The sequence below is a fragment of the Juglans microcarpa x Juglans regia genome, chromosome 8D (assembly GCF_004785595.1).
Source record: "Juglans microcarpa x Juglans regia isolate MS1-56 chromosome 8D, Jm3101_v1.0, whole genome shotgun sequence".
NCBI lineage: Eukaryota > Viridiplantae > Streptophyta > Magnoliopsida > Fagales > Juglandaceae > Juglans > Juglans microcarpa x Juglans regia.
This window is the reverse complement of record NC_054608.1, coordinates 31196832-31213091: the sequence shown is the minus strand read 5'-3', so window position 1 is coordinate 31213091 and position 16260 is coordinate 31196832. Positions and strand designations below refer to the sequence as shown.

The 16260-nt window shown below is 35.5% G+C and overlaps 1 protein-coding gene across 1 annotated transcript; it reads left to right on the top strand.

Moving 5' to 3' along the window:
- The first annotated feature begins 10663 nt into the window (after positions 1–10663).
- LOC121242512 (transmembrane 9 superfamily member 3-like) lies at positions 10664–15742 on the top strand. The gene is made up of 7 exons (XM_041140373.1): positions 10664–10952; positions 11873–11913; positions 11997–12579; positions 12708–12845; positions 12972–13128; positions 13231–13715; positions 15289–15742. Exons 1-7 carry the CDS (start codon positions 10672–10674, stop codon positions 15506–15508), a joined length of 1905 nt encoding a protein of 634 aa, XP_040996307.1. The 5' UTR covers positions 10664–10671; the 3' UTR covers positions 15509–15742.
- The last annotated feature ends 518 nt before the right edge of the window (positions 15743–16260 follow it).

Sequence of the window (16260 nt, the reverse complement as noted above, 5' to 3'; positions counted from 1 at the left end):
GAGATAAATCTAAAAGAGGTTGACTGACATACAAAAAATGTGAAAGTGACATAAAGCAAGTAGGACTTCACTACTCTAAAGAATGAAAGAAACCTCTATACAAGGAGAAAATTTCTACAAATATAGGTACTTCTGTACACTTTCTTGAGATTCTCTATCCACATTTCTACAAGGACAATATATTCTTCAATCTCTTTTTAATCCTACTTTCTCCATTGTATTGAGAGATATAGAAGGTCATGAAAGACTGTAAAATCACTAAATATAGTAAATTTCACACTCAACTACCCGTGGAGATAAGACTTTTATGCTGAACCACATAAGTCTCTATCTCTCTCTATTATTATATTTTTTATGCTTTATTTGTTATTTATTTTATGGATGAGCATCCAAGAATTGTATCAATGCCGAGGTCATCATCGTGGGCCATTTGACCGTATTGTTGGACTCCAACCACTCTGAAAATTTGCATCAATAGTTGGTGCCGCAAGTGGGGTCAACTTTTTGCTCTCCAAATAAAAGGTTGTATGATCCAACAAATGCTAGTTACTCACAAAAGAGGCAATGCACTCAACGGAAGATTGCATCAGGAGTGAATAAATAGAGTTATAAATCAAAAGGGAGTTGTCCAACAAAACCATGCTAAGACATCTATGAAGATAAGTCCCTTATCATTCTCTATATATTTTATGATTTAAAATTTCAAGTGACAAGCACTATGGCATGCGTTGCACACATAAGCATTGCATATCCATGCACACAACGTGCAAGGTTGAGCATTGAGCTCACCTCGAGCCTTCTACAAAATAGGCGACCAAGGTTAACGGATCGTGGTTAATACTTGCACTTCAGCAAAGTGGCCGAGCATTCATTCTGCTACCACGACAAGGCAGTTGAGCAATCCTCCCGCTGCCTTAGCGAGAAATGTTAGTGCACGCACATGTGACCATGGCTAACTCTCTTGCCATAATCACCGCCAATGGGTTACCTCCAAAAATGGGCCTCTAAGCTCCATAACCGCTTTATGCAGGTTACGATTGAAAATGAGTCAACGAGCACGACAATTATTTGAGGTGGACCTAAAGGATCGACGGACTCCCTGACCACTTTACAACAAACAAACTCTAACTTTAATCCTAAAACAACAACACGACCTTAAAATCACCATATAGGTCAAGAAATCCACTAGAGCCAACGAAAACATAAACGATCACCAAATATAAAATATGCACTCTTCGCTATTAATAAACAATCACACAAAATCATCCGTCATACGCTCAACTATTAGACATATGCTTGGCTATCAAATATACACTCACACAAACAAACTTCCTAGGGACCCATTTTCGGGGGCCCTTACAATGAATTTGAGTCTCCCTGAGGTCCACCATCAAAGATCTAAGTTGCATCGTACAAAAAAAAATATATATATATAATAAAGGGCAAGTCTCCATAATTTATTTTCTATTGTTCTGGTAGAATTTTTCTATCATGGTTGATTTTTATATTAAAAATTCTCAAGACTTTCTTGTCGGATGAGTTGATCTTAAGAATTTCGAGATTCTGTTAGATATAAAATGAACTAGAGTCCAGCTCATTGGAAGCCTATTGCCATAAATAAAATGAAAGGACAAGACAATGAATAAATATAACCAAAAAAGGTTGACTGACATAGAAAAATGTAAAAGTGATACAATGCAAGTAAGATTCTATTACTCTAAAAAATGAAAGAGACCTCTATAAAAAGGTGAGATCTCTACAAATCTAGGCACTTCTCTAGACTTTCTTGAGATTCTTTCTATCCAAATTTCTACAGGGATGACATTTCTTCAACCTCTCATTAACCATATTTTCTCTATTGTTTTGACAGTATAGGAGATCAATGCCATGAAAGATTTTAAAATCACCAAACATAATAAATTTCACCTGAAACAACTTGAGGACGTAGGCTTTTATGCTGAACTGCGTAAATATCTGTCTCTACATTTTTATTTACATTTTATATTTTTGATTTATTTTTTATTTCATGGATGAGCATCCGAGCACCATATAAACGCCTAAGCCATTATCGTGAGCCATCTGACCGAATTGTTGGGCTTCGGTCAAGCCAAAAAGTTGCATCAACACAGTTAAATACTAAGTTTGTTAGTCATTTTAATTAAACCAAGATGAAGGCCACAATGAGGAGTGTTAGATTCATAATGAGATTTCACAAAAGTAAAAATTCACTAATTAACATGGCTAGATATAATACGTTAAATTTATTTTATTATAAAAAATTTTGTAATCTGATGTACTACACCAAATTATATCAATTTGTAAATTTTATTTTGTGAGATGTATCATGTCTCAACCTCCCAAAAATTTAATTGTAAAAATAAGAGGAACACATCATAACAATGCAATTTTCAATTTTACCTATACATTAATGGCAGCCTAACTAGTTTGGAGAGTGGAAAGGCCATTTACAATAAATAAAAAAACCTCAATGAACAGAATTGGATTTGAATTTTTATCTATGACCTCCTTCTTCTTCTTCTTTTTATTTTTATTTTTATTTTTTTTATGACAAGGACAATATTGCAGGTTGAATCATCAAAGTCGGAAGAAACCAATTAATGCTTAATGATACATAAGTTTGTCATTTCAATCATGTATTTTATTTTATTTCTTAATTTTTATTTTATTTAACGATTAAAGAAGTAATTATTAATAAAATTATGTATTTTTATTATTTTTTATTGATTATGAATGTTAAAACAATATTTAAAAAAAATAAAAATAATTTTTTTTTTACAAAAGACAAAAAAAAAAAAAAAAGAGGATTGCAAGTAGACTTTGCAAAAAGGGCCTATTAAAATATTATTAAATGTGAAGTCAATACTCCTTCTTTCTGGTCATATATACACTGCATAGTCATATTTGATTGACCTTTTGCAACTGCACATTCTTTAACAGAATGAGTAACTGAATTGAAATTCTTTCATTTTAATTACAATTTTTTTTTCATATATATATAAATTGGATCTGGGTTGTCCATTAAATTCAAATCTTTGCAGTTGGCCATCAAATTCCGATCCACGTCGGAAAGATGGAAGGTAGCGATCTTCCCCCGATGAGTTTGACTGCCATACCACCGGATCTCACAATGTCGCCACCAATCACGTGGCTCCACTTATACATAACGATAAATATTTCAATAGTAAAGAAATTCTATAAAATTAAACACAAATTAACGTGAATTGATATGATATATTAGATTAATATAAAACAGATATATTATGTTAATTTATAGATTTATTTTTATAAATTTATTTGTGACTATAATAATTCTTATTTAGAAAAAGCATATTAGAAAAAAAAGATGTTAGGTTGATAAAGAAATGTTATGAAAATAAGTTTACGAACTAATGTTTACAATCTAACGTATTACATATCTCGAAACCTATTATTACTTCATTCTTATTATATTTATAATTTTCTGATTAATTTGTGAGTAATATAAATTTTCCAATAATTTTTATAAAGATAATGTATCCATCTATCTATATTTCATCTCAAGTCTTGATATTCTAATGTGAATTTTAAAAATCTAAATCCCTAAAAGGATAAATAATCATATATTGAGTAATAATATGAGTAGGAATAGATACGTGAAAATTGTGCATTGATTGGTAAAAAAAAGAATAATATTAGTATGTTCTCTCATTTTGATCGTTCATGTATTTAATTTTTTTTAATTTTTTTACTTATTAATTAAGGAAGTGACTATTAGTATATTAATTTTTTTTAATTTTTTAAAAATATTTAAAGATATTAAAAAATGTGAAAATGAAGAATGAAATAAATAAAAATGAAGAATTTTACCTAAGCGGCACGCCCAGCATCCGTAACCTAGCATCACTCTTAGATAAAATGAATAATAAATTATTTACCTCGTGAATAGAAATGAATAATATTATTTTTAATATTTTAGATCTTATCGTATCTACTTATACTATATTTTAAGTAATTTTATAATTTTATCATTAATATATGAAAAATTTAAACATAACCACGTTAATATATATATAAAAAAAGGTAAAATGCAAAATAAAAATCGTATTATTCCTAAAACAAGTAAAATTATTCAATAATAACTATCTCAAAACAAGGAGTCTTGAGAGTCAAATTTGAAATACTAGCTAGAGAGAAGTTAGAGCTTCTCTATCTAGGAAGTGGAAAAGTTCTTCTGCACTTATTGTTGCTTAGCTTAAACCTTTTATTTTCCTTCTACTCATCAGTAATCTCTAATCATACACTATATCATCCAAGTTCATCCAGCCTTTCAACCATCTTCTTTTTCAACCATCTATACTATCGCCTACTTTTCTGATGGACATAGAATCACTAATCTCACAAACGGAATCACTGTCATGGAGTGATCTGAATCTTCAACCTGCTCCAGAAACAGCAAAAGCCAACTCAGACAAAATCCTGATAGGAAGGTTAGTTGCAGATAGACCTCTGAACAAATATGCAATCTATTCTTGTATCAAGGCCTCATGGAACTTCATCAAAAATTTTATCATTGAGGATATGGATATAAACAAATTTATATTCACCTTTAGATCCATTCAAGATAAGATTAGAGTCCTTAATCAAGCCCCTTGGAATTTTAAAGGGCATTTGCTTATTCTGAAGCCTTGGCCACTAGGTGCAACACTCCATGAAATCAGTTTAAATCATGCTATTTACAATGTGCAAATCCATGGTCTACCTCTGGACCATATTACTCTTGATAATGCTATTGAAATTGGGAAAGCAATTGGAACATTGATCAAAGTGGAAGTGGACCCTTTCTACGGACTTGCTTTCAGAAAATATGTTAGAATTAAAGTGGAACTAGATATTACAAAACCTTTTCTGCAAGGGTTCATGATGCCAAGACCTGGAAACCATGAAGTATGGGTTGCTTTCAAGTATGAAAAATTATCTGACATCTGCTATGCATGTGGAAGACTTGGTCATTCCCAAGTATCCTGTGGATTTCTAAGTTTACCACCAACAAGGCTTTCATACGGCCCTTGGATCAGAGCTGAGTTTAGTAATGTTCCAGATAATGTTCAGGCTTCTAACCAAACAGAAAGTGGCCAACATGAAGCAACAGAAAATCTTGACAAGTTTAATCCTACGGAGTCATCCACAGACAGTTATGAAAAAGGAAAGCAAGCAATTTATACGAAAAAACAGTATGAAATCACTCTGGGTGGGCAGAATTCATTTACTAGTGGTTATCTGGAGAAAATCACAGCAAAAAAACCAGAGTTGAGGCAATTTCTTCCATCTCCATCAAGCTTCCATAATCCGGATGAACACTCGAAGAGAACGCAGCCAGTAGCCTCTCAAACACTGTTTTGCTACAGTGATCAAAGTCCATTAATTTTCTCACCAACAAAAGTAAATGTTTTCACTGTTGAACCACCTGCAGAATCCTGCAAATTAAATTCGGAACACAGCAATATATCCTTCTTGTCTGCGACTAAAGAGGCGTTGGTAGTTGAAGAAATTAATTCTCAGATGCAAGCTCCTCAAAGCATTAACTCACCTGTTGAATTGGCAACACAGAATACACTATGGAATAGTCAATGGAAACAATTAACTTCAGCATTGCAAAGTTATAATTCCCAATTGAATTTTGAAAGTCCAGCGCATGAAATGGAGTGGGGTCTTCAAAATGCTCCTTTGACCAAGTCAACTCATATGGAAACAAGGCCATTGTTTATGGGCCCACAAGATGTATTATATGCAAAATCGGCAGGTGCTTTATCTTCTTCTAAACAAACACAAAGGCCATGCCACCCCTTTAAGCCCACTGCCAGTTATAGCCCATTAATCTTCAAGCCGTGCATCCCTTCAACAACTCAAGACCAAGGTAATTCTGTTATTGTTTCGAATTCGGCTTCTTCAGAAATTCAAGACCAAGGAAATTCTTCTAAGACACTCATTGATAATGAACTTGGTCCCAGAGAGATTATTGCTGCTATCATAACAGAAGATCATCCTCCTCCAATAATTATTCCCTCTAAAAGGCATCAGTCGGCTGAACTTCCTGAAGCTCCCAAAAGGAAATCTCAACGTCTCTTTAAAATTGAGAACAAAGACCCCAGTGAGTGTCAAGCAGATGTTTCTTCAACAGCTCTAGCTTTACTAGAAATGCACTCAGGATCATCTGGCAAAGAGAAAAAAATAAAAAGGAATGCCAAATTCACTCCCTACAGTCGACCTTCATCTCATTCCCAAGGAAAATCCAAATCAGCTAGCGAGGCAAGCTTAAAAATGCCTCCACCAGCCAAGTGAAGACAATGGCTTGGAATTGCAGGGGATTAGTCCGCCCCAAAGCAATCAGAAACTTAAGGGCTAATATTAGGAAATATAACCCGGATGTTATCTTTTTGTCGGAAACAATGGTGTCAGATGATCGCACCATTTCTATTGTAAATAGTTTGGGTTTCCATCTTTTTGTTTACAGTCCTGCTGTATGTAAAAAAGGGGGTCTTCTACTTTTGTGGCGTTCGGGTGTAGAAATAGAACCTGTACATATCAATAGTAATGCAATTTCAGTTTTAGTCTACTCTGATCCTTCACACCAGCCGTGGTTACTTACTTATGTTTATGCACCAGCCCAATGGAACAACAAAGCTAATTTCTGGAGCCATTTAGATTCTTTATATCAAGCTTTTCCGGGGCCTTGGGTTTGTATGGGGGACTTCAATGATCTTATTAATCAGTCTGAAAAATTTGGTGGGAGGCCTGTTTCCTATAACCCGAACAAGGGTCTCAAAGCTTTTATGGACAGAAATGGACTAATCGACATTGGTTATATGGGTCCAAAATTCACCTGGACTAATAACAGACAGGGTAATGCGCTTATAAGAGAAATATTAGATCGTACCATTGCAAATCAAGAATGGAGACTTCTTTTTTCAGATGCAACACTACAGCACTTAGCATCATCAGCATCAGATCATCATCCTATCTTATTGCATACCACGGCTAATTTTCGCCTGGCTCCCTCTTTCAAGTTTGAAGAATTCTGGACTCGCGAGCCATTGAGTCACCAAATAATAGGTGAAGCATGGAGTAAACCTCATTTAGGTAATCCGTCTTACATTCTATGTAAGAAAATCAAGTCCACCAAAGAAGCTCTCAAACTTTGGAACAAAAGTCACTTTGGAAAGATCAATCACAATATCCATCAGATTGAAAGTGAACTTCTTGAGGTACAAGGCAATCTTATGACCCCTATCAATCAAGAAAAAGAAAGATTTCTGCAAAATAGACTTCACAAGCAAAGAGAGTATGAAGAAATCTTATGGAGACAAAAATCTAGACTCACTTGGCTAACTTCAACGGATCTCAACACCAAGTTTTATCACTTGACAACAACTATCAGAAGAAGAAGGAATGCTATAGAGTCAATCAAACTGGGACCAGGTATTTGGTCTATGGACCCTCTTGAGATAGAAACTGCTTTTATAAATCATTTCAGTTCTATATACTCCTCTTCAAATCCAATCATTCCGGATCTACTGGATAATCTATTTGATAAGCAAATCTCGGACATAGAGAATGATTCTCTAACTGTTATACCAGAAGAAAAGGAAATTTTAGAAGCTCTTAAACAGATTCCCAGTAACAAAGCTCCAGGGCCTGATGGAATGACGGCCCTCTTTTACAAGCACTACTGGATTATTGTTAAGAAAGAAGTCATACTAGCAGTGCAGAATTTCTTCACTAGTGGCCACCTTCTAAAGCAGATCAATCATACCAACATTGCTCTTATCCCAAAGATATCTAGTCCAAATACTCCAAGCCAATATAGACCCATTAGCCTCACAAATGTCATCTACAAGATTATAACCAAAATAATGGCCAATCGTCTCAAATGTCTGCTCCCTAAAATTATCTCCCCTCTCCAAACAGCATTTGTCCCTGGTAGAAACATCAAGGAAAATACAATCATAGCTCATGAGCTATTTCATCATCTCAAAAGAAAAACTGGGAACAAAGGATTGATGGCAATCAAACTAGACATGGAAAAGGCTTTTGACCAAGTGGAATGGGAATTTCTCTTTGTAGTGATGAAGAATCTGGGTTTCAATTCAAAATGGATAAACTTGATAAAGGAGTGCATAACAACAGTGTCTTTTTCCATCCTCATTAATGGCTCGCCAAGAGGTTTCTTCAAATCTCAAAGAGGTATAAGGCAAGGTGATCCAATTTCTCCATTTCTCTTTATATTGGTCACTGAAGCACTATCTAGAATATTATTAAAGGCGGAAGCTCAACAGAAACTGGAAGGGGTACAAATCAGCAGAAATAGTCCAACAGTGTCTCATTTACTATTTGCTGACGATACAATAATCTTTTCAAAAGCAACAACAAAAAATGCACAAAGCATTTCAGAATGTCTTGCAAAATATCAAAGTTGGTCTGGACAAAGGATAAATCTGAGCAAATCTTCAATGTTTATCACAAGGAATACAAGCCAAACAGCAAAAGCTTCTATTTCCCATTGGCTACCTTATAAAACTGCATCGGCAAGAATGAAATATCTGGGCTTGCCAACCTCATTCAACAGAAGGAAAAAAGAAAATTACAGTGACATGTTGACCAATGTGGGGAAAAAATTGGAAGGCTGGAAATCAAAGCTACTGGCCCAAGCAGGAAGAACTATGCTAATCAAATCTGTAGTAAGCTCAATTCCATCTTATCATATGAGCTCATTTCAACTGCCAAAATCAGTCTGCAGATCACTTGATACAGCTTTCAAAAACTTCTGGTGGGGATTCTCAAAAGACAAAATTCATAATATGACATTAAAATCCTGGAAGTCTATCTGCTTACCGAAAAAAGAAGGTGGTCTAGGTATCAGATTAATGGAGAAGATGAATCAAGCAATGTTAGCAAAAACAGGATGGGAACTAGGTGAGCCAAGAAATGGTTTGTGGCACTCAATTCTAACTGCCAAATACCTAAAGAATACTACTTTCTGGGAGACAGAGCAAAAGTCAACTGATTCATGCATGTGGAAGGGAATACTCAGAACAAAGAATTTGCTAAATAAAGGTCGTTGTTTTCAAATCCAAAGTGGAGAATCAGTAAACATTTGGTCAGATCCATGGGTTCCTTCTCTGAATAACTTCAAACCACAACAAATACAAGGTATGTCCCTAGATTACCCAAATATTACTGTCTCAGATCTTATTATCAATAATCCTAGGAGTTGGGATGTTCCAAAAATGCAAACTCTCTTTGATCAAGAAAGCATCTCAGAAATACAAAAAATACCCCTCTCAGCTAGATCAATGGAACAAGACAAAATTGTTTGGATACTAAACCACAATGGAAAATACTCTGTTAAGACAGCTTATCAGGCAACATTAAGTAGTCATGTTTCGGATCAACATGACAACTTAATATCACTCTTTAAACCAATGTGGAGCTTAAAAATTCATGATCGACATAAATTACTGATCTGGAAATTACTTTGGAATATTCTTCCTACTAAATCACGAATAGGTGATTTCGTTCCTCATCAAGAATCAGAAGAATGTCCACTCTGCAATCAAGACAAAGAGACTCTAAAGCATATTTTCATAGATTGTCCCGTCATCAGAATTTTGTGGCAACAAAGCAGTTGGCCTCTAAATCTTGCAAGCTTGCCTATTAACTCTATTGCAGACTGGATCAGAATGATCATCTACCCAGAAAAAGAGTTGGGACTCCGAATAGAAGAAAAGCATCATTTTCAGTTATTTGCGGTTATAATTCTAGATTTTATTTGGAGGAAAAGAAATGACATAGTCCACAATCACACCTCTTTGTCACTGGAAGAAGCAAATATCCAGTTGAAACACATCTATGAAGAATATAAAGATGCATGGAAAGAAAAACAGAGTCAACAAAGCAAAGAAGAAGAATGGAAGCCTCCTCCTCCAAATTATCTAAGCTTCTCATTTGATGCAGCAGTACGAGACCAATACTCAGTTGTCTCAGTAATACAAAGAAATCATAGTGGAGAGATTTTGGGGATAATAACAGATAAGGTACAAACAAATATCCCTCTAGTGGCAGAAGCATTGGCAGCACTGCTAGCATCCAAAATGGCTTCTACCCAGAATCTAGCAATTATAGAAGGGGATGCTCAATCGGTATTCACATCTATAGAGAATCCAGATTCCACTCCTTTTTGGAACATCTCAACCATCATTGGGGACATACTGCAAAACTCTCGACATCATCAAGACTGGAGATTTACTAAAATTCATCGATCTCAAAATCGATGTGCGCACTCAGTGGCGCAATGGGCAGCTACCAATCATGTTTTTGGAAGCCTACCTATAGATAATATTCCTAGTTGCTTTTTGTATATTGATAGTGGAAAGGATCCACCTTGAACTTTTATATTTCTTTATATATCTATAAAATGCTTGATTAGAAAAAAAAAAAAAAAAAAAAAACTATCTCAAAACGCACAGTATAGACGGTGGGCAGGTGAAGGTGAAAACATAGAAACGGCCCCGTTTAGGTGAGACATCACACATCCGAGTGAGGCACTACGTGTCTTTCAGTGTGTTTTCAAAGACTCTTTTTTTCTTTTTCTTTTTTCCGAACGCTTTATTATTTATGTCCTGCCGTTTGTTTCTCTTCGCTTCAGAACAGGTGTCCCAACTACCAATTTCCAAACCCAGATCTCTCTCTCTCTCTCTGGTTTTCTCTGTAGATTCGGTTTTTAGGGTTTGGGTTCGGGGAGAAATGGAGAAGAATCTGGCGATGGTGGTGGTCATCGCCTTGCTAGTGTTGTTTGCTGCGGATCAGGTCAGCTCTGATGCATCGGATCACCGGTATAAGGAAGGAGACCCAGTGCCTCTCTACGCCAATAAGGTCGGCCCTTTTCACAATCCCAGGTAAGCTCTTCTTTGCAAAGCCTTGCGAGCTCGATCTGCAAGCTCCTTTGCCTGTCGTTAGTCATGGACTCGTACACTCTTGCTGTTGTTTCAGTTGGATCTGAGCTGATCATTACTGGCACTGTTTCACCGCGAATTGTCACCTGGAATCCATTTTTTCCAGAGGGAAAAGAAACTAAGTTGTAACGTGAGAAAAAAGTGTTTTGTTTTTAATGCTTTATGACATTAAGATATGGTTTTCGAAGCTTAGTCTTACTATAATGCTTTAGCTCCAACAATGTTTGAATTTTGAATTAGTTTCTTCTGGTAAAATACATTTTTGTGGGCTACCAAACGGAGTATAATGTCAGATGGGCATACATTGTGGGCTTGGGAATGTTGATGTGGAACGCGGGTTTCCTTTTTTTTTTTTTTTTTTTTTTACAATAATGTTTGTCTTTTATTTGATCCAAAACTGGATCTAGTCTTTAACAATTTGTAATACTTCTACACATTTCAGAGAAGCCTCTGTTTTTCTTTGCACAAATGACATCCTTTGTTTTGTTTTGGAGAACTATATAGGTTTTCTCCCGATAGATGGGAAAAGCGAATATAACCCTGCTCCTGATCTTACTTCGGTAAAGAAGATAGCCTGATCCTAAAATAAGCTATTTGTATTTTCATTCTCATTTATAGTTCAAAAGAACAAAGCAGCAGAGAATTATAATAAGATAAACTGTTTTTGTCATCTTTTCTGATGTAAATTCAGAAGTTCAATTGTGTTTTGCATTCATTGAATAGGAATTATAAGTTTTCCACAGCCCGTTCATGGTAGAATCTGTTGAATCGAACTGTGGCTAGTTTAATGTTAGATTCTTTGAACGTGGGGAAGTTGCTGTTCCAAATTGGCTAATAATATCTTTTTTATTTTCTTCTTGCAGTGAAACATACCGCTATTTTGATCTTCCATTCTGTATACCAGGTTCGTATGGTATTTTTGTTCCGGTGGCACATAATTTCATTTTTCCCGGAGAAACTTGTTTAATTAACTGGATCCAATTGCAGATCATCTGAAAGAGAAAAAGGAAGCTCTCGGTGAAGTGCTAAATGGTGATCGTTTAGTTGGTGCCCCCTACAAACTTGATTTCCGGAGTGAGAAAGATTCTGAGGTTGTTTGCACTAAAAAACTCAAAAAGGAAGATGTAGCCCAGTTCCGAGCTGCTGTTATCAAGGATTACTACTTTCAGATGTATTATGATGACTTACCCATTTGGGGTTTCATAGGGAAGGTCGACAAGGAAGGCAAAGACCCAAGCGAGTACAGATATTATCTTTATAAGCATATCCATTTTGATATCTTTTATAACAAGGACCGCGTGATTGAAATCAATGTCCGAACGGACCCACGTGCCCTTGTAGACCTTACAGAGGATAAAGCAGTTGACGTGGAATTTTTGTATACTGTGAAATGGAAGGAAACAAATACGCCGTTTGACAAGAGGATGGATAAGTACTCACAGTCTTCTTCGCTTCCTCATCATCTGGAGATCCATTGGTTCTCCATTATAAATTCATGTGTAACAGTGCTTCTTCTAACTGGGTTTCTTGCCACAATTCTCATGCGAGTCCTTAAGAATGATTTTGTCAAGTAAGAATAATTTTATAATTGATCTCTGTATTGGATCTGCCTGTTTGCTTCGAGTGTACTAGCCTACTAGGTTGTATCTTGTCTTTGTCGACTCATTGCTAAACTATACTTTTGCTTCTCTATAAAAGATATGCCCATGATGAGGAATCAGCTGAAGACCAGGAGGAGACTGGATGGAAATACATCCATGGAGATGTATTCAGGTACCCCAAGTACAAGTCTCTATTCGCAGCTGCCCTGGGTTCTGGTACCCAACTATTTACCCTGTAAGTTATCTTTTGATCTTACTGTTTTGTGGCACCAAAGCTAATTTTTAGGACGTTCCTCATACGAATAAACATATTCTTGCTGTGTAATATTTATTTAGTTTGGTGTTTTTGCTTCCCATGCAGTACGGTGTTCATTTTTATTCTGGCACTTGTTGGTGTATTTTATCCCTACAACCGTGGGGCTCTATTTACGGCACTGGTTGTCATATATGCACTCACATCAGGAATTGCAGGCTATATTGCGACCTCCTTTTATTGTCAGCTAGAGGGAACAAACTGGGTATGTGCATGAACTCATTCTTCAAACAATTTGATTATGAGCTGACATTCGATAAATTTTATGCAATTCATTAATCCGATATTCAATCTTCTGGCATGACAGGTTAGGAATCTATTACTGACTGGATGCCTCTTTTGCGGACCTCTGTTTCTAATGTTCTGCTTTCTGAACACTGTTGCAATTGCTTATAATGCTACTGCTGCTCTTCCATTTGGCACGATTGTGGTGATAGTTCTTATATGGACACTAGTAACATCACCTTTGCTGGTATTGGGTGGGATTGCTGGGAAGAATAGCAAGGCTGAATTCCAAGCTCCTTGCCGCACCACCAAATATCCCAGAGAGATTCCACCTTTGCCATGGTACCGGGGAGCAATTCCACAGATGGCAATGGCAGGCTTTCTGCCTTTCAGTGCTATATACATAGAACTTTACTATATATTTGCCAGTGTCTGGGGTCACAGGATATATACTATTTACAGCATCTTGTTTATTGTCTTTATTATTCTCCTAATAGTTACTGCTTTCATTACCGTGGCACTGACATACTTCCAACTTGCTGCTGAGGATCACGGGTGGTGGTGGAGGTAAGCATCTGTTGTCGTTTTTCTGTATTGATGTTTTGCTGACTTTAAGAATCTTGTCAGCGGATTCTTCAAGTTTTGGATCCATTTGATTTTGCTCACGACTCTATCTTGAGTTCTTACCTTTACTGCTTTATTTACTATTTTTCTTATTGTTTTAATGGCGTTTCATGTGATCACGTGACTGTATTCTTCTTCTTGCTCATTATGCATTTTGAAGCCTGAAAATGAAGCATTGACTTGTGATGTTTGCTCAAAATTTCATGAAATAATATCGTGATAAAATTGAATAATCAAGCAGCTCCATATGCTGGTGTTTTGCAATTATGTAGAGACTGATTAGATAAGTATGGCTGGAAAAATTTGGATAACTTTTCCTACACTTGATCTTAGCCAAAAGGCCGAGAAAGGTACATTTGGATGACTTTTTCTACACCTTTTTTAGCACTAAATTATCTTCAATATATTCAGATTTTCCAAAAGATGAAAGTGGTAAATATAATCACAATTCACCATCTCTCAAGTGCCCAAATCTTTATGGAGTAATATTCGAAAATACCTTTATGGCTGGTTTTTCCCCATCAAGAGCACTTGGTAATGAAATATGTTACTGTTTTTTTTCCTATACTTTTTTTTTCAGTTGTTTCTCATCACTTTTGAATTTCTAAGCTGTTCTTGACTTCAAGAAAATCTTAACGTTTCTTTGGACTTTGGATTGTTTTTCTTTTGTTAAGCTTGGGTAGTTAATATGGAAGGACTTTGCCCATTGCTTATTTATTATTTCTTCCTCTCTGTACTCACTTTTGAGCAACTTACTTGGGGTTGGGTGTTACAACTGCAAAATCTTTTTCAATCAGGGATTTAGTTTTAAATTGTAAGAATGTGCAACACATCCTGAGATTTAGAGAGCTAGTAAAATAGATTTGAAATGTAGGTTTTGAAGGAAGAAGTGTTCGCAGTTGTAATGTAGGTGGTGCATTGAAGCTCGAAAGCAAATTGCTTATGAAAAATTACTATGTGAAACCCTGTTGAAGTTCTGTTAATTTTATAATTAAGTTTTTTGCTGTGTCAATATTGTTTAATTTATTACTATGTGAAACCTCATTAGAGCTCTGCAAGTTTTTGAATTACCAAAATTTTATAGCAATTGAAGATAAGAGGTCAAAGTTTCTATTTAGATTGGTAGTGGCAAAAAATTGCCGAGCACGTCGTGTTTGCTGAAGTTGTTTTGAGTTATATATACATGTAGGCACAATAATTTTCCAGTCTCGTTGATTTTTGATTGGCTTGTATAACTATTGGTCAATCTGTAAAGGTTTATGTGAACAAGAATCTTTCATAATTCATTTAAGTCTTGACTTGAATTTTGAGAGATGGATCTCATGGTAGTTGGATAATTTATCTTCCATATTTTTTTTTTCTGAATTTTCCCGTGAATAGAGTTGGCCTTGCTTGAATTTTGAAAATATAAAATTCTTCCTTGCCTTCATTAAAATTAAGGATTTTGTATGCCTAGAGTGGAGACTCTATACATTGTTTCCAAGATTGATCTTTTTAATGCTTGATTTTGTTACAGATCTTTTCTATGCGGTGGATCAACTGGCATATTTATCTATGCCTATTGCCTATATTACTACTATGCACGCTCCGATATGTCCGGGTTTATGCAAACCTCATTTTTCTTTGGTTACATGGCTTGCATCTGCTATGGTTTCTTCCTCATGCTTGGAACTGTAGGTTTTCGAGCAGCGTTGCTGTTTGTCCGCCACATTTATCAGTCGATCAAGTGCGAGTAGTTAGTTGATCCCCTTGTCAAGTGTCATCTGGTATTTCCTTTCTTTCTCCTTTTTCATAGGTGTTGTGTAGAGAAGTTATCAACCGTAATTTTGTAGTGCCTGTACTGAAAACAGGAGCAGGGTTCATCAGATATCTTGCTTCAAGAGCAGCATGTTAAAAAAATGATATGCTCAACAGTGCGGTGAAAAAGTTTGTATCATTCTCAAATCAAAACTTAAATACATTCTTCAGTATCTTCTATGGTTTTTCTTTATTCTATTAATCTGCCAGTGTGTGTGCCTGTGGAAATGATCTACAGGCAGCGTTTGTTGTGCACACTTTTGTAGACTACCAATGTCGATTCTCTTCAACTTCTTAATCAAATTGGATGGATAGTGAGATGAGATGAGATGGGATGGTTTTAGATATAAGTTAAAAGTTGAACAAAATATTGTTAGAATATTATTTTTTAATATTATTATTATTTTAGAATTTGAAAAAGTTGAATTGAGATTTGAAAAAATTGAATTGTTTATTGTATTTTGTGTGAGAATTTAAAAAGGTTTTAATGATGAGATGAGTTGAGATGATTTCTCAATCCAAACGGGGGGCCTTAATGTAGAAGTGATACATTAAATGCTCATGTAGTTCTAAATTGTCCTAAAATTTGATACGGATAACTTTAAATATCGCAGAGATCACACGATATGCTTATTTTCTCTCTAGAATTGGACCATCCAATTTGATCTGCAAATTGAAGAGGATCTCTATT